This window comes from Gymnodraco acuticeps, unplaced genomic scaffold (genome assembly GCF_902827175.1).
Source record: "Gymnodraco acuticeps unplaced genomic scaffold, fGymAcu1.1, whole genome shotgun sequence".
Taxonomy (NCBI): Eukaryota; Metazoa; Chordata; class Actinopteri; order Perciformes; family Bathydraconidae; genus Gymnodraco; species Gymnodraco acuticeps.
The window spans coordinates 1,259,549-1,283,084 of record NW_022992001.1 but is presented as its reverse complement, the minus strand read 5'-3'; the positions used below and the strand labels follow the sequence as shown (position 1 = coordinate 1,283,084).

The following is a 23,536-nucleotide window of genomic DNA, read 5'->3' as shown; positions in this document are numbered from 1 at the left end:
AACAAATTAGAAGGAAAAAAATATTTTAAAAATACGAGGCTCTGAGCTCCATTTATTTTCCTCACAGACGGCAACACTAAAGGTCTAAAATAAAGACCTAAATGAATATTTGGGATGTTCTTGCCTTTAGATTCTCCCAATAAGTCCAAGGACAGAGGGTGACTTTGCTGTGAAAAAACACATTTCCACCAAAAAAAACGTTAGCAACCATGAATGTGTACACATTCATGAAGTAATCTTCGTCATAACAAGCAAACTAAACATCATGTACATGTACTGCACAAATAATCAGAAATAAAAACTCATTACTCGCATAAAATGACATCAAAACGCATTTTAATGGCCAAATGAACCTTAAAATAGGCATTTTCCACCGAGAATAACACGAAGGTCGGCCATTGTTGTTGATCACGTGGTCTATGAAGGTCTATGGGACGCCCTGCCCGTAGAAGCCTGACGGGCAAGGGGTACCTTGTACGTAATATAGCGACGGGGAGGGGCCCTGACCGTCCGTCAATATGTGACGGGATGGGAGTGACACACACACACACACACACACACACACACACACACACACACACACACACACACACACACACACACACACACACACACACACACACACACACACACACACACACACACACACACACACACACACACACACACACACACACACACACACACACACACACACACACACACACACACACACTCTATCATTACTGTATGTTCGCCCCTATGCTTTGAATCACGTCTTGTGATGTGCTTAAAGGCTACCAAGATGGAGACTCTTTTACTCTCGTTGCCTTGAAGGGAAGGTTTGCTCTCACCATGCATTATTTAGCAGGGTGGTCCCTGAAGTGGGGGGCCTGCGGGACCCTCAAAGAGGCCTGCAGGAGTCCTCTGGTAAATTAAAGGCACTTTAACTCACTACACATTTAGATAATGAGAACATACAAAGATGATTATTTTGAGTGTAAATTTCCCTCCAGGTTCCAGACAACTAAATAATCTAAATAAAATCTTCCCCAGAAAGGTGAACTACGCGTTTGGGACTAATTCCACAAGTAGCTTTAAAAAGAGAGGACCATGAAACAGACATAAAGTCTAATGATACACAAATAAAGCAACCCAGAGTTGACTTAAGCAGGTCGAACCTTTATTACCGACTTCAGTAAGTAAACACATTTAGTAGCTTGAACATTCATGAGCAAATCAAAAAACAGAATAAATTACAAACACCCGCAGTTAATCACAGTAGTTAAAATGTGCCAATTGGAAAGTTATTCTTGTGAAATAAATATCAGAACAAACTAAAGCGCTTGGTTTGATTAACCATAAAAAGAGAAAAACAATTAAAAGTACATCTCAAACAAGCTGGAGTTACTTTTTGCCAAGCTCAGTACAGTGCAGTGCTCTCAGCGGACCTGCTGGTAGTTCATGTTTTTTGTGAGATTGGTAGCAGAAAAAAATGTCCCACAGGAATCATGACATTGCACATGTCTGTCTTTTTGTTCACTTCTTTGCACAGCTTGCCGTCGCGGTTGCAAGGCGGAGATTCAGTTTAATTTCACAGGTGATAAAATCGGAACAATGTCTTTATTATACCTCATACGAATGAAAAGGACAGAGGTAAATCAACTAGACAAAGACAATTTACAGTAACACGCACATGGATTCAAGTAAAATGATATCTTTTAACACTCAGTGCCAAAGGTGCTTCCCTTCCAGTGAATGCAACATAACTTGTTGGGCGTTTAATCTGCAACGTTTTGTTAAAATCTACTTACACCATGATGATTAGGTACAGAGAGATCCCTGCTCTATCTCACGAGGGATCCCTATTAGGAGTGTCTCCATGGCCTTGTTGCAGCTCCTGTACATCTAACACTGGAATGAATAAATGACACGCAACATAAATATTTCACATCTGACTGAGGGGCTGAAAAATATCAAATAGAACCGTTTTGAGGCAAATGAGGATCCATTTATTGGCCCGAGAAATGAAACAGAGAAAATGTGGTGTTAAGGGGGGAGGACGGTGAGGCAGAGGACGGGAGAGGATGTTCTCCCATAATGCAGTTCTCTTCCTTCACATGGCATCGAAATGGAAACGGTGGGCTTCCTGTCTCTTCTCTCGGTCGTCCGCTTTCTGAAAGCACACACATAGAAGAAGTACAGTCAAAGATTGTTGATTTAAGTATAACTATCAGTTACATCATGCTCGTTACATTTAGCTATCTTATCTCGTAATTTAGGGGAAACGTTTGCATCCATTTATACAACATTGCATAATACTATGACCAATTGTTAAACACAAAGACACCATTTTAAATGTTACTGAATAAAACAAGACTAATATAAAATGACCACCATTTTGCAAATAACTAAAGAAAATTAGATCAAAATAAATTCCATGTTCCAAAATAAAACGCTTTTCTGTTGCATTCACTGATTAAACATGGAAGCAGTTTATCTAAATGTACCCACTGGTAGAGTATTTAGTCTCTTGTTTTGTAACAACAACTAAACATTCATTGTTTCAAAAGGAGAAAAAAGCCTTTTGGGACTGAGCAAGCAATAAAGAAGTACTCTGCAGTCTAATAATCGCATATGAGCAACCACACATATGTTTAGGAAGTGTTTAGTTATAATTTAAGTTAACCTTTCAAATTCAATTACAGTGCCACAGGTCAAACATACAAGTATCATTGCCTTGGCAAATCCAAATCCTACTTTCTGGGAAGCAATTTCATAAAACATGGAAAATAGTAATAAACCATCTCCAAACACAACAGAGTGCATTCTATGAATACGGTTTCCTTTATAATAGGTGAATCCGTTTATTTATGGCCAACAGACTCTAATCGTCTGGGATTCACACACATGGCAGGTGTGATGGCTGGAGGCGGGGTAAACCGACATGTGAGAAATGTCATCAAAACACATTTTGGGTTGATGAGATGTTCTCTCCCCTGGAGCCCCTGGGCTGGGCTGCTCGTGGAGTCTGCTCTAATTGAAGATCCAGGGGATACCACCACTTTGTCTTCCTGAGGCTCATCGTTAAACAGCGGAGCATTGATTTGTGTCCATCTGAAGGTTTTTAATGACACAGTGGTGCGTCTGGAAGCAGGTAAACACCTCTATGAGGTGTTGTGTAGTCTCACTGGGCTCTAATGTCAACTCATTAAGACTGGCCTACATGTCCTGCATGAAGATGATGAATCTTCCAATTTGATTCATGTTTTTTTTGTTGTGAATGTGATGTTTCCATTGGATGGATCTCCACATATTAACACTACTTTTATGATTTTTAAAGCCTAATGATAGGCTTTAAAAAAAAGCCATCACTGTTGAATGGCTCCGCGTCTCCAGCACTAAGCTAAAGACGGCTGTTATTTTGGTGCTTTTTGACGTATTTGATGTGGTAGAACAAAACATAAAACATGTCAGTCATCTAAAAAAAAGTTGCCATTAAGGTGAGGGAACCGAAAGTGCTAAAATGCTAAAGATAAATTAGCCAAGTTTGTCGCTAAATTTGTAGCCCAGCGCTCAAAGTTCAGATTACTTCAACTGTGACCCCCGCTGATCTTTCGGCGACCAAACCAATCAGAGGACAGCTGAATGTAGCGCAGCAAGCTAGCAGGTGAGGTAATTTACTTTTTTGTTTCACCGCAAGGCCCAACCCCCTGGCGAGCAAAGAGCAAGTCACGTGTCAGGTGAATGCAGCATCAGTCATTCCCAGGCATTAAGACTTATTCCTGTACCACGCTATTCTATTTTACAGAAGTTCACAGGAGTTGTGTTAAAGCCACGTTAGCTTGTTAGGCAGGACAGCACTTCTTTGCCCCCGTGCTTGTGCCCTCTACCTGACTTTGTTATTTTGCAAACACTCACAAATGCCAAATGTCTATCAGTGGGCTCGCCCTGACCTTAATGCATGCCCGCCGTAAAATAAGTGCAAGAAGATGAGATATGAAAGGGGTGTTAGCGTCTGGTACAGGATTCACCCTCCATCTCAATTCCCCCGACGGTGCAGAAGGTTACACCGCGTTAGCTCGTTGTGCCGGATGTGTGTCTTTCAGTTTGCCGGCCGGGGATTCCAAATCAAATTAAATGTGCTGAGTTTATAAAAGCTGTCAGTCTGAACTCAGAGCTGCTGAGAGAGAAATACTGCAGTTGTAGACACACACCACTGCTGAGGTTAGATACAGTGACACTAAATACACAAGCTCAGGAGAGCATTAGCATTGTGGACTAAATGCTAACCTAAATCGTTATTACCATTATAGTAATACTTATAAAATACATTTTAGAATTAATAACACTTTTTTAACTTGACTTTATTAAAACATTGTTCACTTATAGTCACTTATTACCAGTTTGATATCATATCTGCCAGGACTTCAGAAAATGCATTTAAAAAAAGATTCTACGAATAACCACTATGGGAATTATAATACACCATGATCTTATCAAAAACAGCAATTATTATTAAGGTCAATATCAAACGTTTATAATGTGTTATCAGAATGTTCTTTGTGATTATGAATATATTTATGATGCTTATCGTTAAACCAAACCAAATTAAACCAACGTTGGGCCTTCTCCGATTGAGATATTGCACAGTTCTGATACTATATATCCCTACTCTAGATCCCTATGGGGGAACTAGTAAACAAGGCAGCTATTTTTGATGACTTTGACTGGTCAGTCTAAACACATTACGGTGATCAAAGTCAAATGCATTTTCTTCTTCATGGCTTCAAACCATCATTCTGCCTGTGTGAACATGCCAGCTTGTATTTCCTGTGAAGTGTCCTGCCAGCCGCTGCAAGAACGTTTTTCTTCTTCTATATTAGAATTTTCCTTTTTCTTCCTCTCACTCTTGTTTCTCAATTCTCAAATAGCCCCAGCTCCCCCCCCCCCCCCCCCTCCCATCCACCTCTGATAATCTGATAGGTGTATGTCTACGCTCAGTTGAGGCACCAACCGCTCTCTTTTTTAAATGCAGCGTCGGTTCAGATAAAGCTGATGCTCACGCCCCCGTATCCCAAAAAGAGGGCAATTAGAGCCCGTCTGTGTGTGTAACCATGCACACATCCGGGTGCACATTAAACGCACACACTCCCGCGGCAGATGGCTTGGAGAAGATGCCAGCAACTTCCAGCACCGCCCGCCCGGTGACAGCGTTACCACAGTGTGTAGATGAAAAAGGAAAAGCATTCCAAAAGATCCTCCCAAAAAAGTTAATCTGCGGAAATGACTGTTAAATAATGTATGTGACATATGACATTTCAAGTGTGTGTGTGACTGAAACAAGAACCCAGAGGAAGCAGAAACACTTGAAAACATGCATTGACTCCCTGGAGGGCGTATTTATGGCTATAATGAACAGCAGATCCGCCATGCTGAAAGGACAGAAGCAGGCAATTACAGCCGAACGTCCTTCCAGGTTGTAGCCCAGGGAGAGAGAGACAGACAGAGAGAGAGAGGAAGAGAAGGAAAGTGTGTGTGTGTGTGTGTGTGTGTGTGTGTTGGCAGGAGGCGAGGGGACTACAGGACAGAGACAGTGAGACCCATCTGCTGCTGGTAGTGACCCAATTGCTTCTCTTCGCGAGCAGCGAGAGGAGCTAGAGAGATGAGCTCGCGAGCTCGTAGGCGAGCAGATAGCTGCCCACTCTCTCTCGAGATCTAGAGAGAGAGATAGACGAGATTCTCTCTCTCTATATTCTCTCTATCGATCATCATAGGTAGATCTATCCTCTCTCGTCTCTCTCTCTCTCTCTCTCTCTCTCTCTCTCTCTCTCGCACACATATTCTCAGTCACACTCTGAAGCAGTAAATCACCAGGTAGAGGCCAATGTTCAGTACACCATTGTGTGAGTGTGTGTGTGTGTGTGTGTAGGTGTCTATCCTGACCTTCTCTTTCCAGTGGAGGATGCCAATAATGACGAGGATGAAGACGCACACTCCGATCAGTGCGATGGCCGTCAGCAACACGCTGTTGCTGGGAGTCAGGTACAACTTAGCGCTCCAACTTAAGGGAAAAAGAGAGACATACACAAGTTGTAATTTCCAGTTAATTGCCTTTCAGAAGTTGTCTTTCCAAAACATCTCTTTGGCAGCACTCTATTGCAAATGGCTTACTTCTGTATAGACCAATATGCAGTTTGTTGCAGACTCACAAGGAATCAAACAGCCCCAGAGTTCATTACAAAAAAAGAACCAACAAAACAACTTGATGCTTCATCCACACACTCTTGTCCCTGTGTAGGAGAGCGCATTGCTGCCGCCACTACAGTTACATCTTTGTTTGCTTAATCATTAGCAAGCTAGCTAGCTAGCCAGCTGTATTTTTATTAGCTAGCTAATTAATGGTTAAAACAGTGTTTAGCAGAACCACAATTCCTAAATTCAGCTACACAACATGTAACTGTTCAGGTTGTACTTAGTACAACTTCAAGTTGAAGATGTACTCATCTTCTTATTGTACTGCATGTTATTTAGTACTTATCTATGCAGCAGTAGTTGATTATCATTTGCTATGCCAATAAAGAATATTCAATACAAAAAAAAATTGAGAGTGTTGAGGAGAGTGTGCAAAAAAATAACTCACCATATGCTGTTTTACATTTTATCTGTCAAAACAACGTTTCACCAAATGGCGCACATTAACAGGGTTTGTGTCCTCATTAAGTTAAAGTGGACCTATCATGCTATATTTGAAACATATGTTGTAGGGCCATACCTATATAAAACATGTCTGTGAAATTATTTTTTCAAAACACCAAACAGATCATGCATTTTAGCCATGCCTCATTTCGCTCTATTTGCTCTTTTCCAGCCCTGTTTTTGCAAGGGCTGATTCTGCTTTTGTGGCAGACTACAGCGCCACTTACAGGCCTGGCATATGTACTACAGCGTCTCCAGCGCTTTCGAGCGGTCTCTCATTCCCCTGATAGGTGGAGAGTTGCCCATATAGGCGGAGCACCCCTTTTCTGACGTCAGAAAAATTCAAATAATAATCAGCTCCGTTGCAGTCCCCGTTTTTAGAGATTTGGGTATGGAGGAAAAGAGAGAGGGTTGTGTTTTCTGACACTTGGTGAGTTCCCCGACACACTGGGGACACATATTCAAGTATAAGAGACGTACACAAGTGCATTTTGCATGATAGTTCCACTTTAAAATAAAAAAATGAAAACGGCTGCTCTTTTTCTGGTTCCCAAGGACTTTTAAGTATTTCCAGCAATCCATATTAAAAAATCATCATCTCACAGTCTGTGCTAGCTTTACACTGTATGTGAGAAGAATACCAAGGCACCTGTTTTACTAGTAAGATCCATTTCACTCATGGCATGTATGGAGGTGTGCGTCTGTGCCGGCAACTACACAAGTGTTATATGGAGGAGGCGGCATGTGTGTGTTTGTGTGTGTGTTGAATAGCCATCTGGAGCTCCGCCTGGGATTTGAGCTACATGCAAACAACGTCATGATAACACAAGAACACATGCTGCGAGGTGTGCACGAGTGTGTGTGTGTGTCTGTGTAATGAAAGTAGTAGTAATCTTGTTTTTGTTGGGAATTAGAAGTGCTGTTGGTAGAATTGAGATAAGATAAGAGATGAAATATTTGTTTGTATTGATGTCTGAAATAGTGGTAAAAAACACAAGTTTAAGAGATTTTTACATTTAGTTTTACGTCAGTAAATACCTTACTCGTGAATAAGGAAGCCTCTATGTGTAAAAGCGGCTGATGCTAATAATTGACTTATTTGGACTACTAAATGTCAACACGATTAACATTAGTCGCCTTTAGCATACTCCGGGCAATTATAAATTGTGGTGCTGTCGAGGTAACAGTAACTTGAACATGTCGTTAAGAGGCATCAAGATGAGGCGCCTAAATCAATGAATGGTATCCTTAGCAACAAGCGTCAAAGGGGCTCCAAATTGCACTGCAGTGAACAAGGAAGAAAGTGATACATTACAGTGAGATCCATCTATATCTTCATCTTTTAAAAGTTAGGTACCGGCTGGGTTGATCTTGTGGGAATGGGATGACAATGAGCTGAGAGTTGGGAATAATGGCCATCCACTCCTTCATCCTTGCTGCCTGAAATGAAAAAGAAAACACATGAACTGGATATGCACACATGTCATTTTAAGTGTCACAAGCAGATTTCCAAAGAGACACACAGACAGAAACTCAGAATATGTATGTTATGTGCTCTGGGGCAGAATAATAGGGTCCCATGATTTTTCCTGGCGACTGCAGAGTGGCTATTTTAAGCTGAGCGTTTAAGACCCAGACAACCTGCTTCATTAAATAAATGACTGACTGCGGGGAGCAAAAAAAGTTTCCAAGCGTGTACATCGGTGTGTATATTTGCATATGTGATTAAGTATTTGTGAGGCTGTGTGCGAGAGAGTTCAGCCATCCGCAGAGGAAGCTGTAATCTCAATCTCTGTCTTGATGAAAAATACATATATTTTTTCCTCCTGTAATTTAACTCGTCGAAAGCAGCACTGAGTTCTCCTTTGACAATTGAATTAATTGGAGCAATGTGTAGCCACTGCCTGAGCATTAGAACATACAAGTACATACATACTCTGATGTGACTTAGGTGTGGCTAATTATTGCCACAACATTTTTATTTTACTGTCTAGCACTTACTTACTAAATTTGTGTGCATATTGAGAGTATTGAGATGTCATCCGTATATTGTGTGATTTTGTTTGACAGGAGAATACAGGGGCCGCCACTCAAAATCACATCACGGCAACAAGAAAGAGATGGAAACATTGGCAGCGCTCTTCATTATATTTTGAAAAAAAGCCTTTGGGGTGCAAACTCAAGTTCTGTTTGGTCTCCTATGTCATGTTTCCCACGTATCGTCTATTGCATTTTATTCATGGTTTGTTTAATACTCAATTCTGATTAGTCAATTTGGACATTTCAGAGGTTGTTAATACTCACTTACACACCACTGCTAAGGAGAACAGACCGTTGCCAAGGAGGATCAAGGGTCTATGTGAAATTAGTCTGGTCAATTTAACGTCAGCTGTGGTCAATATACATTTGTTTTCATCCATCAGAAAACACCATGGATTACTTTTTGAATCTCTACTTTTATATATGTGTAGACCACGAAAACGTTGGCTTCTTCATGGCTAAACTGTCTCCAGTAAAGAGAAGAAAAACAGAATAAGAGAAGGAAAGAGGTAGACAGAGCGCTGGATGTAAGAGAAATCAACAGAAGAAGACCGACAGGAAGTAAACACTAACCGGAACACAGTGTGGGCTCTGGCATTGTTTAAAGACTTGTTAATGGAAAAGAAAATGTGAACAGACTTGGACAGTTACAGAAACACCTCGATCAGTGCTGCAGTCATTTTAAGTACAGTAACGTTGTTGCTTCCACAGTTCCTATCCCTTGTAATGTTGTGGAACGGACTATTCTTTTCTTAGTGGAAGCAATACAATCATTTTTGATCAATATTGTGATTCAAGTCGCTGTTTTATTTAGTATTTGGCCATGAAAGGGGTTTAATAAGTTATATATACTTTTCTTACACACACGTACTGTTGACCCACACTGGTGTTTCCACATATGTTGCCTGATTAGTCCTTCCTAAGACTGTGTGAGCGTACTTGATTGACAGCTCCATCACCTCTTGTTTGTTGTTAGTTGTTGTACATCTTTTTTATTTTGGACTTTAGATAGAAACACTGAAGAAAAAATCCAATTACCACTCACAATATGAATTCCTAGAGTGGGCCACATCAGGTAATTCCAAACACAGCATTACCCAGCCTCTGCCTAATTATAGGTCAAGTTATTAGCAGAGTGATTTAAAAAATGTGAGTTTGGACCTTGCCATGCAGCTGAAGTTATTATTCAAAAATGCCATTTAGAGAAATATGTTTTTGTTTGTCAGTTTCGCCTTTATTTGAAAGATGACTGAGTAGAAATGGGGAGGGGGTGGTAGACTGTACAAGGGAACTTGGTCACCAGGGAGTCTACTTTTGGTTTGGGAACAACAAATGAACCTCGAGGTTTGGCTCTTTGGCCGACACCAGCTTGGTTTTTTTCGCCGTCGTTTTTGTAATCAGAATCACCAATGTGGGTACAACCAAAAGAAATGTAAATGATTTCTCAGATTCCTTGCCCATGGGTATCCAAACACAACCCTGTGATAAAAATAGTTACAATTTTCAAATGTCCTATGGGCTGCATGTTTCTATATGATACCCTTTATTTACATCACATTCCTCTTTCTTCTTAGAGCAGAATAGGGCCCCTTTAAAAACACTTGCTTGCTGTTTGACAGAAGCTTGACTTTGCAGTCAAACTCAAAGTTCAAGCTTCATTTCCTTTAGTAGTTTCCACCTTAAGGCTCAACACTTAATGCTGACATGTGACATTAGACTGACACGAAAAGTATTTAACCTCTTCATGCAACAGGGCTTTGACTTCTGGAAAAAGCCAGCATAAACATCTCTTTCTGTTGGCTTTCTTTCTCCATTCCTGTTTAGTCCAAAGTTTGCCTTGTTTTAATTGAACCCTCGCTCATTAGGGGTTAACAGTTCAACGATCTATACTGCTGGCATTATATTAATGCTTTCAAATCTGTATTCATGCTCGTAGCTATGAAGAATGTCCAATTCTACTTATGGCGGAATCTGGAAGTGCTCCTGCTCTTTAATTGTGTCTCTCTGTTCCGTATCAATTGAGAGGAACCACATCCCACAGCTATTTTGAAAAAGCGGCAATAATGGCCTTGCTTTTTACATAACAAGCACATTCTTTCCCGCCAGCCATTGTCGCTTAGCTGTTGGAAAGCACTGCCGTCGGTTGCAGCAACTGGCGGGGGAGTGAAGCTGGAGACACGTCAGCCTCCACCGCTGCTGCCTGGGAGCAGATCTGATCTGGCTGTTTGGAAGTCTTCAGAGAGCAAAGAGAGACACTCTGGTTCAAAGCCAGGGAAACCGGCACACTACGAGAGAGCAACCGAGGGGGACATGTACAGAGATGGAGGGTGAGGGACACACAGGGAGAGAGTGAGAGTGACAAGGAGGGGACTGATTAGTGAAGTAAACCACTTTGAGCAGCAAAGGGAATCCCCTGGGTGGAAGATAAGTGAACCGGAAGAGAGAGACGGGGAGGGGGCGAATGAAGGGAAGGAATGATTGGACAGAAGATGGAAGATATCCAAGTAGATTTGAACAAAACCACTACTGTGAAACAGCAGCATGCGGGACTGTTATTGTGAAGGAGACAATCATAAAGGGCCCAGCAGGGGAGAGAATGGAAGCAGGACAGCTATAAAGAGTGAGAGAAAGAAATCAAAAACGAGAGGGATAAATCAAGAGAGGCGATGAAGAGAAAGATCCAAACCCGCCGACTGAGCAGCGTGGTGTAGCGTTCAGGATCCTAAAGGGCTTCTCCTCCTCATTACAGGTATGTTATAGAGTAACTCCAGTCCCTCTGGGTATACAAAACATACTCCGCATAATGGACCGCATCTTTAGGCATTCATTAATTCACTTTGTAAAAGGAATGGGCGAGGATGAGGGGGAAAAGAGATCACATTTCTTTGCCTAGGAAAAAGGAGTGTGTGCTGGAAAGGGGGACAACAAAGAGCTTGTCTGAGCGACTGTTCTCCTGCACACTACAGCTTCAGAGTCGCAGGCCGACCCATCTACAATTCTAATCAGCTGCTTGACGAAGATCTTGGTATACCACACGGGAAAGGGGGGGGAAAGAAAGCTCCCTGTCGTACCTGATATTCAGTGTAACAAGTGAGAGGAGAGAAAGCAGAGATGGAGATGGATGTGGAGATAGTGGAAGTGAAGAATGCTGACATTTGAAGAAGTGTAGTGAGGAAATGTTGCTGACGAATAGATTAAAAACATCAACCCAATCAATAATTTACAATATTAATATAACGCTGGCTTGTCGTATGACGGGAGGCACATATATGCTACGTCCAGAGTCACTCATACTGTACGTCCTCTACTCTCAGGCTTGTCAAACAGATATGTTTGAATTTTAATGTAAAGGGTTTTAATGTAAAGGGTTGCTATACTCCTTTTTTCAAGTGGGGAGGTTTGCTGAACCTTTTTCAATTCTCCCTACATTATAACCAGGATATGGAATCTATCTGCCATAAAGAGACAATTTCTCTTCTTTACTTTAATCACTAGATGGGACGAGGAAAAGAGCTTTCTCTCACTGCCACTTTACTGCCAAATCTTGCCTCTAGTGCCTCAGTATTCTGTCGTATTCATTGTGCCAAAATTGGACTCTTTCTAATATGAGGGCTACAAAATATGCATCTTAAAAAGTAACTGCTATAACTCTTTGTTAGTAACACTTAATGCTAATTTTCAGTTTCGTACTAAGGCTTTCAGTCTCTACTAGTTTTTTTAAGATTATGTTTTTGGACACCAGTGGCTTTTTTAAAGAGAGAGAGAGTTGAAAGAGGGAGACAGAGGGGATTAACCGCGTAAATTATAACCGATCGGATTTGATTATTAAAGGGGCCCTATTATGCTCACTTACAGGGCTCATATCTGTATGTAGTGTCTCTACTGGGACATGTCTCCATGCTTAAATGTTCAAAAAGCTCTTTATTTTTCTCATACTGCCTGTGCTGCAGCATCTCTTTTCACCCTCTGTCTGAAACCAGAGCCCAGTCTGCTCTGATTGGTTAGCTGGCTGGCTCTGTTGTGATTGGTCAACTCCCGCCTCTGGAGGAAACTTTGGGATTTTAGCCTTGAGGAATGAGTTGAGATCATGGATGTATAATAAGAACTGGATACAGCGTGGGAGGCGGGGCCTCATTCATTCCTATGAGAGTTGCTCATTAGCGCATTATGATAAAATGGCCCAACTTTTGAGAGAGCGAAATGTCACAGATTACCCAGCATGCCTGAGAAGTACCCGTATGTGTGCTCATAGCGCATGCGCAACTTTAATAATGCCCCCCAAAATGCTCGTTCACATCAAGCACGCCAATTTGCATACACGTAACAGCACCGCACGTTCATGACAGCATGGTACTGGATTGTTATTATGATGGATTTGATATTAACGAGGCGGCAGTTAGCAGCTAGCTAGTAATTATGCTAATTTACACATTAATCGTTATGTACTTTTATATTACGCTGTAACAGGATCTAGTGATATCCAAGAAACAGAGCTTCATTTAGCATGAAAGAATTATTGCACTGTATATACAGTGGGGAAAAAAAGTATTTAGTCAGCCACCAATTGTGCAAGTTCTCCCACTTAAAAAGATGAGAGAGGCCTGTAATTGGCATCCTAGGTATACCTCAACTATGAGAGACAAAATGAGAAGAAAAAAAAAATCCAGAAAATCACATTGTCTGATTTTTAAAGAATTTATTTGCAAATTATGGTGGAAAATAAGTATTTGGTCAATAACAAAAGTTCATTTCAATACTTTGTTATATACCCTTTGTTGGCAATGACAGAGGTCAAATGTTTTCTGTAACGGAGCCTACACACGGCGGCGTGCGTTGCCGCTTCAACGCTTCTGCCCATTCACTTTGAATGGGGTGACGTCACGATTCGCCGAACTGCATTGTGGGAGCAAAGCGTAGCTTCTCTCGCGGTGCTCGCTGCAAAAGTAGAGCAATGTTCTACTTTTGCCGCCTCGACGGAGGCGTCAGCCAATCAAATCCCGCGTATGCAAATCTGACATTACAAGCTTAAGCCAATCAAACCGCGTGTATGTTGGGAGAGCCAGACCGCAGTTATTTCCCATATGTCAAAAAATGGAGGAGAAAATGATCGTGGCGGTACTATATGACCAGTCCCTCTTTACATACAGGGATACAAACCGGAGGAGCCAGGCATGGGGGGAAGTGGCAGAGACAGTGGGTGAAACTGGTAGGTGTTTGCCTGTTTGGGAGTTTATATCCAGTGTACTTCGTTTGAATGGACAGCTAGCAAGCATAGACAGTATATTTAGCCATGTATGTATGTAGCATGAATGCTTTGCTTTGTATGTCCGGGGCGGGACATTCATGTGATTGGTTGTTGGTCGCGTTGTTCGTAAAAAATCCCCAAGCTTCAGACACGCCCACCGCCAAGCGGTAACGCACGCCGCCGTGTGTAGGGGCCGTTAGTCTTCACAAGGTTTTCACACACTGTTGCTGGTATTTTGGCCCATTCCTCCATGCAGATCTCCTCTAGAGCAGTGAGGTTTTGGGGCTGTCGCTGGGCAACACGGACTTTCAACTCCCTACAAAGATTTTCTATGGGGTTGAGATCTGGAGACTGGCTAGGCCACTCCAGGACCTTGAAATGCTTCTTACAAAGCCACTCCTTCGTTGCCCGGGCGGTGTGTTTGGGATCATTGTTATGCTGAAAGACCCAGCCACGTTTCATCTTCAATGCCCTTGCTGATGGAAGGAGGTTGTCACTCAAAATCTCACGATACATGGCCCCATTCATTCTTTCCTTTACACGGATCAGTCGTCCTGGTCCCTTTGCAGAACAACAGCCCCAAAGCATGATGTTTCCACCCCCATGTTTCACAGTAGGTATGGTGTTCTTTGGATGCAACTCAGCATTTTTTCTCCTCAAAACACGTCTAGTTGAGTTTTTACCAAAAAGTTCTATTTTGGTTTCATCTGACCATATGACATTCTCCCAATCCTCTTCTGGATCATCTAAATGCTCTCTAGCAAACTTCAGACGGGCCTGGACATGTACTGGCTTAAGCAGGGGGACACGTCTGGCACTGCAGGATTTGAGTCCCTGGCGGCGTAGTGTGTTACTGATGGTAGCCTTTGTTACTTTGGTCCCAGCTCTCTGCAGGTCATTCACTAGGTCCCCCCGTGTGGTTCTGGGATTTTTGCTCACCGTTCTTGTGATCATTTTGACCCCACGGGGTGAGATCTTGCGTGGAGCCCCAGATCGAGGGAGATTATCAGTGGTCTTGTATGTCTTCCATTTTCTAATAATTGCTCCCACAGTTGATGTCTTCACACCAAGCTGCTTACCTATTGCAGATTCAGTCTTCCCAGCCTGGTGCAGGTCTACAATTTTGTTTCTGGTGTCCTTTGACAGCTCTTTGGTCTTGGCCATAGTGGAGTTTGGAGTGTGACTGTTTGAGGTTGTGGACAGGTGTCTTTTATACTGATAACGAGTTCAAACAGGTGCCATTAATACAGTTAACAAGTGGAGGACAGAGGAGGCTCTTAAAGAAGAAGTTACAGGTCTGTGAGAGCCAGAAATCTTGTTTGTTTGTAGCTGACCAAATACTTATTTTACAGAGGAATTTACCAATTAATTCATTAAAAATCCTACAATGTGATTTCCTGGATTCTTTCCCCCCATTCTGTCTCTCATAGTTGAAGTGTACCTAGGATGAAAATTACAGGCCTCTCTCATCTTTTTAAGTGGGAGAACTTGCACAATTGGTGGCTGACTAAATACTTTTTTGCTCCACTGTATATAAATATATATATATATACATATATATGTGTATATATATACATATACAGTGCAATAAGCTTCTTAGTGCAATAAGAAGCTACGGGGACGTTAATCTACGTCGGTAATATTAACTGTTATGGAAATAATTATCATAGACGCCAATTTGTAACATACAGGACAAACCTTGATGTCTGTTTACCTTCTTTAAGGACACAGGCTGCTTAGCCAATAATGTTATTGTTCCCATTCTGTGACCGGTCAATACTGGGTCACAGATGGTCTGTGTTGTGGGTACAGTGGGACACTTCCTTCTCTGTATTTGTGGACTCCAAGGTAAAATCTTCGAGGTCATAAGTGTCCGAGGCAAGTAGCTCTGTGTTCCCACACTGTTTAGGCTATCTCCTCAAATATGTTGTTTACTCTCTGCGAAACCAGTTAGATGGGCTGGCAAGAGAGAGGCTCTCCAGAATTGACGTGGCAACTCTACCGTGAAGTCAGAACCTCTGACTCTTGGACTTGTGATGTGAATCCTCCGGCCGTTAACTCCAAATAAACCATCATGTGTTTGACATCAAAGCTACTGCTCCTACCGTGTCTCCTTCCTGAGTCGGTGACTCCCACTGCATAGCTACACAGAAGTTTCCTCTACAAATTGGCGTTGTCGGCAGGATGCCAACAGATCTTCAGATTCTGGTAAGTGTGATTTTCAAATCTACTTTGGACATTGCCTTATCAGAATCTGTGATTGACGGTATCCTAAAATTACCTGTGAAACTGATCGGCTGCGTTTCCTTTTGGTTAATGAACATTTGGGGATGATAAACCCAGGGAATCAGTGTCTGGGGACTCAGTCCTGGCTGATTTCCTCTGTGTATGCTGCTCGGGACGGAAGTGCCATACAGGCATACACAGCTCATGTTTAGAGATACCTTAAAGAAAGGGCATCAGTGAAGTGGAGCTTCTGTGTGAATTGAAAGCAATGTAAAAGATTTGTACTGGACAAATCGCCGGATTTTGAGGGTCTTAGCGGCCAAACATAGCAGTTGAAAATAAGCAGCCAGAGATATTTACTGCTATCACCTCTCTGTAAAAACACGGCTCCAGCTGCAGCCTTGCGTGTGTGTGTAAAACCTCCCTGTGTGTGTGTGGGGCTGGAGCAGAGCAGGCTGAGAGGGAGAAAGTCACAGCTTATTGCCTATAGGTTTTAACTCACGGCACCACCGTCCTTCAAACGGGACGGTCTAAAAGCACTCGTTGTTTAGGACCGCTTTTCTCATGGTTAGACGGGCCAGCGCGAAGTGCGTGCATCACCCGATGCGCTACGGCTCTCTGGAGCAGGTGGCGGTCAGGAGTGCATACATACAATTATAGGCTAATTGATCAGAGGTGTGTAGTGGCAAGCAAGCATAGGCAAACTGTGTTTCACCTTGAGGTGAACTCGATAGCAAGTGTATATAGGCTGGTCGTACGGACTACAGTCAACTGAGCTGTTGTTTGGAGAGAAAGGGCAGGGGAAAAGTCTGTGGGCTCCGATCGGGGGGGCACAGCGCCACTAGAAACAAATAGCCTAGTGGTTGTCGCAAGAGGATAAGCTTAGTTATCGCTCTTGGACGGCTTTCAGGCACCGATCAATAACTTGTATACAAGGGTGAGGCGTGAGCAGACGCCGCACTGGAGAGAATTCCCCCCCCCCTCTAAGATCTCTAAAATCCGGACTAAATTGAGCTGAAGAGCTTTGCTGTCGCGCTGGTGTTTATTACGAGTTCATGTTTTGTTTGTCTGATTGTTTGTATGGGGGTCTATATTGGTTTGTCCCGCCGTCTTGTGTATGTTTTGTAACAACTAATGAATCAGTCCATAGACAGGGTAAAATGAACTAAACTTTAATTATCTCACCAAAAGTAAATGACCTGAGAAAAATAAAAAGAGTGTTTTTATGTCCTGCCTCTGAGTGCAGGGGAAAATGTAAACAAGAAGCCCACTGTTCAGGGTGAGCGCTAGGTGTAAGAAGAAAATAATATTATATTGCTTTAAGAATCCATTCTTAGATGGTATTGCTGGTATGTTAAGATATCTTTGTGACCTTGTATAAACCCTATGCCCGTCCTGCGCCCCGAGACCCTCAGAGACCTGCCTGAGGAGATCAGGGTTGCAAAATCTGTTTTTTTAGGTCAATGTTGTATTATTTCTTTCATTTATTCTTAATCTATGTATTGTATAGTAATAATGAATAAAAACGTAATGTATTGAACACATTCCGAAACAAAGCAGATAAGCAGAACAAGACTCAGACATAATACTAATTGTTGTTGAAACCTTTTGCGCTGTTGCAGCAAAATGGAAACTGTGTTAATTATTCTGTTCCAACTGGCCACTGGAATCAGGTAATTAATATAAGTTGAAGTTCAATTACAGTTTTAAAAATTGTTTAACATTCTTTATTAAACTGCTTCAAATTATTTCTCGTATCAACCAATTGGTCTCCATAGACATTACTAAAATTAAAATAGTTGTTAAACTACTGACAAGTTTTCTGAAACCGAGCTTATGAACAATAGAGTAAAGGTTGCTGGTTAAGCCAGGATCAATATATTTGTTGAAGTTTTTATTGTGTGCATAATAAATGTGTTAAATTAATTGAGCAATTCTTTAAAAGTATAATGTTGCAATTTCTTTAAAATAAGTAATTACAGTTACAAAATAGGTGTTGTTTTCCAAGGGCCTCTCTTTCACAGGCACTTTTAATCATAACACTTCCAAGTCCTACAGAGATCAGTATCACTTTGTGTTGCAAGCCAAATCCAGGGGTTCTACTCGAGCCCAATTTTAAATACCATAAAGAAAAGTATTGAACCCAGCTCGAGCTAAATGTCAAATGTATTTAATTAATGTGCAAGTGTTTTGATTTATTTAAAATGTTCCAGTCTAGCTTCCTTCGAGTTTAATATAAACAACAGATTGGTTCTCATAACATTCTCACTGCTGTGCTGTCCCAAATGTTTTAAACCTTGGGCAGACAAGCACACACACACACACACACTTTGGATGAGTAATCACTTCATCCAAATTGTAAATTGTTGCCTTCTTTAAAGTTATTAGTAATTCAAGATTAATTATTAAATTAAATGTGGTACATAACATATAATAAACAAAATAACTTTGATTTGATCATTTTGTTCACAACATTAGACCTTGTCCTCTAATCTCTACTAGAATAAGATAAGTGTGCATGTTTGGGTGTTTTAACACTCCTGTAATGTACCTAATCTTGTTATCCTTTTCATTACAGAGCTGGGAAAATGGTGTATTGATTAGATTCTGATCCGTGCAAGTCCAATTTTGACTGACTTTAGTTCTAATGTTAATTTGATTTCAACCCATAAGGAATTATTTAGATTAACTCAACATTTCACATGATGATGGATTAGTGCTCCACATTTTTCCCACTAATTTGTTGTGCAATTAGGCCAATGGTAAAGAGAGACATTGATGACCTTGTGTCCCTTTTGTTGGTACGTGGTTCCATTCTATCTATGGCCTTGGACGGCTTCACTAAGAATCACCCAGTTCTGACACAGTTCTGAGTGCAGTCACAGAGATGCTATGGCTGCTCTACATGAAATGACATTAATGGTCTGGTCTGAGAATGGACACCATTACCTGCTTCCAGAGACAATGACGCTCCTCAAACTGAACAATACTGTCTCACGTGGGCCACTCCCCCCACCAAGCCATGAACTGAAAGCTTGACATCTGCTTTGAACACCTGGAAGCCTCCCGGTCACACCAGCACCAACCCTTGGGTCAGTCAGATGGGACTAACGGCTTAACTTAGGGCATTTGGTTCAGAAATATGACTCTCGTTACCGCAGAGTGGGTTGTTTTTTTAAGGCTATTCATACTGCTATGCAGAGGATGCCTGTAGGTTGGCAAGCTGTTAAAAGCCCCTACTATTTTTAAAATAGGCCTCTTAATGTCTAGTTCTACATGTATTCACATTATATGGACAATGTTTCCACCTGGTGAAACTGAAGGCTGCACGGTACTCAGGCTACAATACGACCATTCTTTCTGTTCTGCTCTAACGATTCAATTTATAGATTCTACATCAAAACAATTAGCTTGTATTGTTTCCAATGATAACGTCATTTTAAGAGAAGGAATGCAAACCTGTTTTCAAATGTAAGGTTTTGAATGTGTTTGACATTTGTCAGTAATAACACCCTCAAACACCCACTATCATTCATGCTATGCCTTCAGTATTGACTCAGATGTTAAGGGGGATGAAGCTTTTCCTCCCAAATCAGATATGCTTTGTTTTTCAACAAAGGTATACAGTTCCTGCATAATATATGTTTCTCACAATTGTTTTTTTTGTAAGCTGCACACAGGTGATACTGAGTCTTCTCGAGTAATAGATTACACCATGCTTAAATAGACTCCTAAGTTATTATTTCATATGTGACATATGTAAGAAAAGGGAGGGAAGAGTCAATTATATTGAGTAATTGATTTTATATTGGAACATTTATTTCTCAAACCTGTTTTATGGAAGAGGAAAATATTTCTGATAAACTAATATGTTATCAAACGGTAAATGGTGAATTAATATAACATTTAGAATCATTGAGAAGGGGTGATATCCACAGGGACTAGCTCACCTTTAAATTACAATAACATTTCTCTACTTTGGACTGATGAATTTATGATTCTTGCATGTTAAATGACTAACACAAACCTTACATTTATGCATGTGTCAGGAAGACTCCCAAATAATTCTGAGGGGCCTATCCTATTTTTGTATTTAACTGATAATGTGCTAATCCATTACTTTGAGTTGTCTGCACTCAGGAAAACATCCCTATCAAGTGTTACCCCAATAACTAGGACAGCTCTGAAGGCCAAGGGTCAGAGAGAGAGGGTCACACTCTCCGGCTGCAGAGGGCACCCCCAGCCACGGGCAAGGAGGCACGAGGTCGTTCGAGATGAGAGGATTCTAATCTTCAACTATCTGAGGAGATGGGATGCTTCTTCACCATTCTGCTCGGTGGGCTCAAGCAGACAACCCTGCGGGACGAGCGAGGACTTCAGAGGCTTCATACAAGGTTCCTTGTTTCTTGGAGGAGCAGATGTCTTCCTAACCTCTCCCATCACGGGGGGGAGACCTGGATGCGCCACTTGGAATACGCAGTTTTGTCTGGCACTGCTCTCAAGCAGATAGCAGAAGGAATGCAGGCGGATGAGCCTCCATTTCACTGGGGGAATCAACTACAGTGCTCACTGAATGAGCCACACAAAAGCAGAGCAATTGGGGGGTTTAAATATGGCGCTCTGAGGAAGAGTTTGAGCCAATCAGCACCTTAGTGCTAATCTACAGTATCAGGATGCCTTTACACACACCAGACACTCTTTGTCATAAAGAGAGGAGGAGAACGAGTCAGAAAGACTGAAGGACACGTTTTTCCAGCTCTCGTACAAAGATGAACTTTGAATTGATTTTATATCTTGGATGTTTACATATGTACAATTAATGACTGTCTTTATATTTCCAATGACCAGACATGTGTTGAATAGTGGTGATTAATATATTTTTGCCGGATCAGATTACACTTTCGCACTAAACAAAATGTATTCAGATTATAAAGTATTGAATCATAAGATATTTCTACTATTATCACAGATAATGTTAATATCCTTAATCGTCCAGCAATCAGGCTTAACAACACTACTCTTTAATGTATTATCCATGCATAGAAAGACCTACAATGATGTTTCAAGTACTGGGTTAATTACAGTTTTGGCCCAAAACAAATATTTATAATATTTCATATAACAATTATGTAGCATATTTGATCCTCAAATTAGAGAAGTATAATTTAAAGAAATTGATATTCTCAACATTAGATAAACACAGAAGAATCCTTTCCAAGTACCATAAGTAGCTCAGGTAAGTATGGCTAATAGGAATAATTGATAGACTTAATTTGGTACAGATCAGTGGTAGCATTTACAAATGTAATAATTCAAGTTTTAAAAATGTTTAATCCTTCCTTTCCAGGTTTTTACAAAAGTCTTTGAATATTTGCCTAACTTTTCCTTTTCAGATTTTGAACAATGTACTTGACTAAAATGAATGTATTGATTTCACTAAGTGCCTTACTCTTGACTAAAGCGTATTTGAGTAAACGTTAAAAGTAATCCTAAAATTGAGGACAGATTACAGATTGATCAAATCACCAGTGTGAATTCTATACTCTAACTGTGAATTTTTAGCTGGATCTCTTACGATCCTGAGTTTTAAAATGCTTTTGACTAGTGATTGCCTTGAAGTAAATCTTTAAAGCGGCAAGCTGGTTTTGATTTTATAGTTTGATGAATGAAATTAACTAATGGTAAATGATAAAAGATATTAGTTTAAAACAAATATTTAGCCATTGTGCACCTGTGTTTTATGTGTTCATTATTATGCTTTTGACAAAAGATGATCAAACACTGATGAGAGATGATTTTTCCTATTATGATTGGCTGTATCAATCATTGTGATTGAATGTTTCAATCTGATTCCACTTTGTGATATAATTGATGGAAGGTGAGACCACACTCGAATCTGGAGACGCCTATTGAGTTAATTATTGACCAAATTATTATTAGACTAATGTTTTTAGGTTATCATAAATGATAAAAAGAGAGGACTGTTATGGAAATAATTATCATAGACGCCAATTTGTAACATACAGGACAAACCTTGATGTCTGTTTACCTTCTTTAAGGACACAGGCTGCTTAGCCAATAATGTTATTGTTCCCATTCTGTGACCGGTCAATACTGGGTCACAGATGGTCTGTGTTGTGGGTACACTGGGACACTTCCTTCTCTGTATTTGTGGACTCCAAGGTGAAATCTTCGAGGTCATAAGTGTCCGACGCAAGTAGCTCAGTGTTCCCACATTGTTTAGGCTATCTCCTCAAATATGTTGTTTACTCTCTGCGAAACCAGTTAGATGGGCTGGCAAGAGAGAGGCTCTCCAGAATTGACGTGGCAACTCTACCGTGAAGTCAGAACCTCTGACTCTTGGACTTGTGATGTGAATCCTCCGGCCGTTAACTCCAAATAAACCATCATGTGTTTGACATCAAAGCTACTGCTCCTACCGTGTCTCCTTCCTGAGTCGGTGACTCCCACTGCATAGCTACACAGAAGTTTCCTCTACATTAACTTTATTTAATACAAGATTTACATCATACAGCCCATGTAGTATAATATTTTACAAATTATGAATTGCAGCAAACATGTGCAATATATCCATTATTACAGCTCCGTGGGATGGCAGTAAGGCGATATGATCCGTTCTTATTGTGCACCCATGGGTAAAGATAAACGCATGTAGTGCTGAACACGTAACATGAACGTGCCGGGCGGCGCGGTCCCGTGGGTTAGATGCGCGTTCATAATGCAGAGGAAAATAACTCTCAGAATAACGTTATTAGCACATTTTTACAACTTGAGGAACGAATGTTTTTAATAAGGGCTATACAAGTGTTCATACTGGGTCGTTTATTTAGTTTAAATTTAAAAAAAATCCAACGATTTACAGACCACTCTTTCCCCATGTAAGTCAATGGGAAAAAGTGTTTCCGGGCCTGGCAACCAAACGTAAGTGTAGTACCGCCGTTTGGTCACCACAAATATTTTCATCTGAGTCCGGCGCACTTCCTGGGGGCTTGGTTGAGATACATAGATGAGGGGTGATTAGCCTGTAATAGATATTTGAGTACCACTTTACAATAAGACTACCCTTATAAAGGGTTTACGAATAGTTTGTAATTCATTTATTAATTAGGTTGTGAACACTTTATAAATCATTAATAAGCGTTTATAAGACATGAGATAAACAGGGCAACTGTGACCGGTTGCTTGCCAAATAGTGAGCCCACATTTATCTGTACTGCTAAGCCTATTGGCTACTTAGCTTACTTCGTCTTCTTCATCAGCCAGCTTCCTTGGTGTCTGTTGTTCACTGAGTTGATTCTCGTTAAGTAGCCAATATAAGGCTTAGTC

At 41.0% G+C, this 23,536-nt stretch overlaps 1 protein-coding gene across 1 annotated transcript in view; it reads right to left on the bottom strand.

Annotated features, from left to right (window-relative positions):
- Nucleotides 1–1,140: 1,140 nt before the first annotated feature.
- itfg1 (integrin alpha FG-GAP repeat containing 1) overlaps nucleotides 1,141–23,536 on the bottom strand; it is a 223,170-nt gene continuing 200,774 nt past the window's right edge. Inside the window, exons 16-18 of the mRNA XM_034201274.1 lie at nucleotides 8,036–8,118; nucleotides 5,926–6,043; nucleotides 1,141–2,155 (exon numbers count right to left, since the gene is read on the bottom strand). Of these exons, the coding sequence (XP_034057165.1) occupies nucleotides 2,096–2,155; nucleotides 5,926–6,043; nucleotides 8,036–8,118 (261 nt within the window). The 3' untranslated portion in view covers nucleotides 1,141–2,095. The remainder of the gene's footprint in view (nucleotides 2,156–5,925; nucleotides 6,044–8,035; nucleotides 8,119–23,536) is intronic.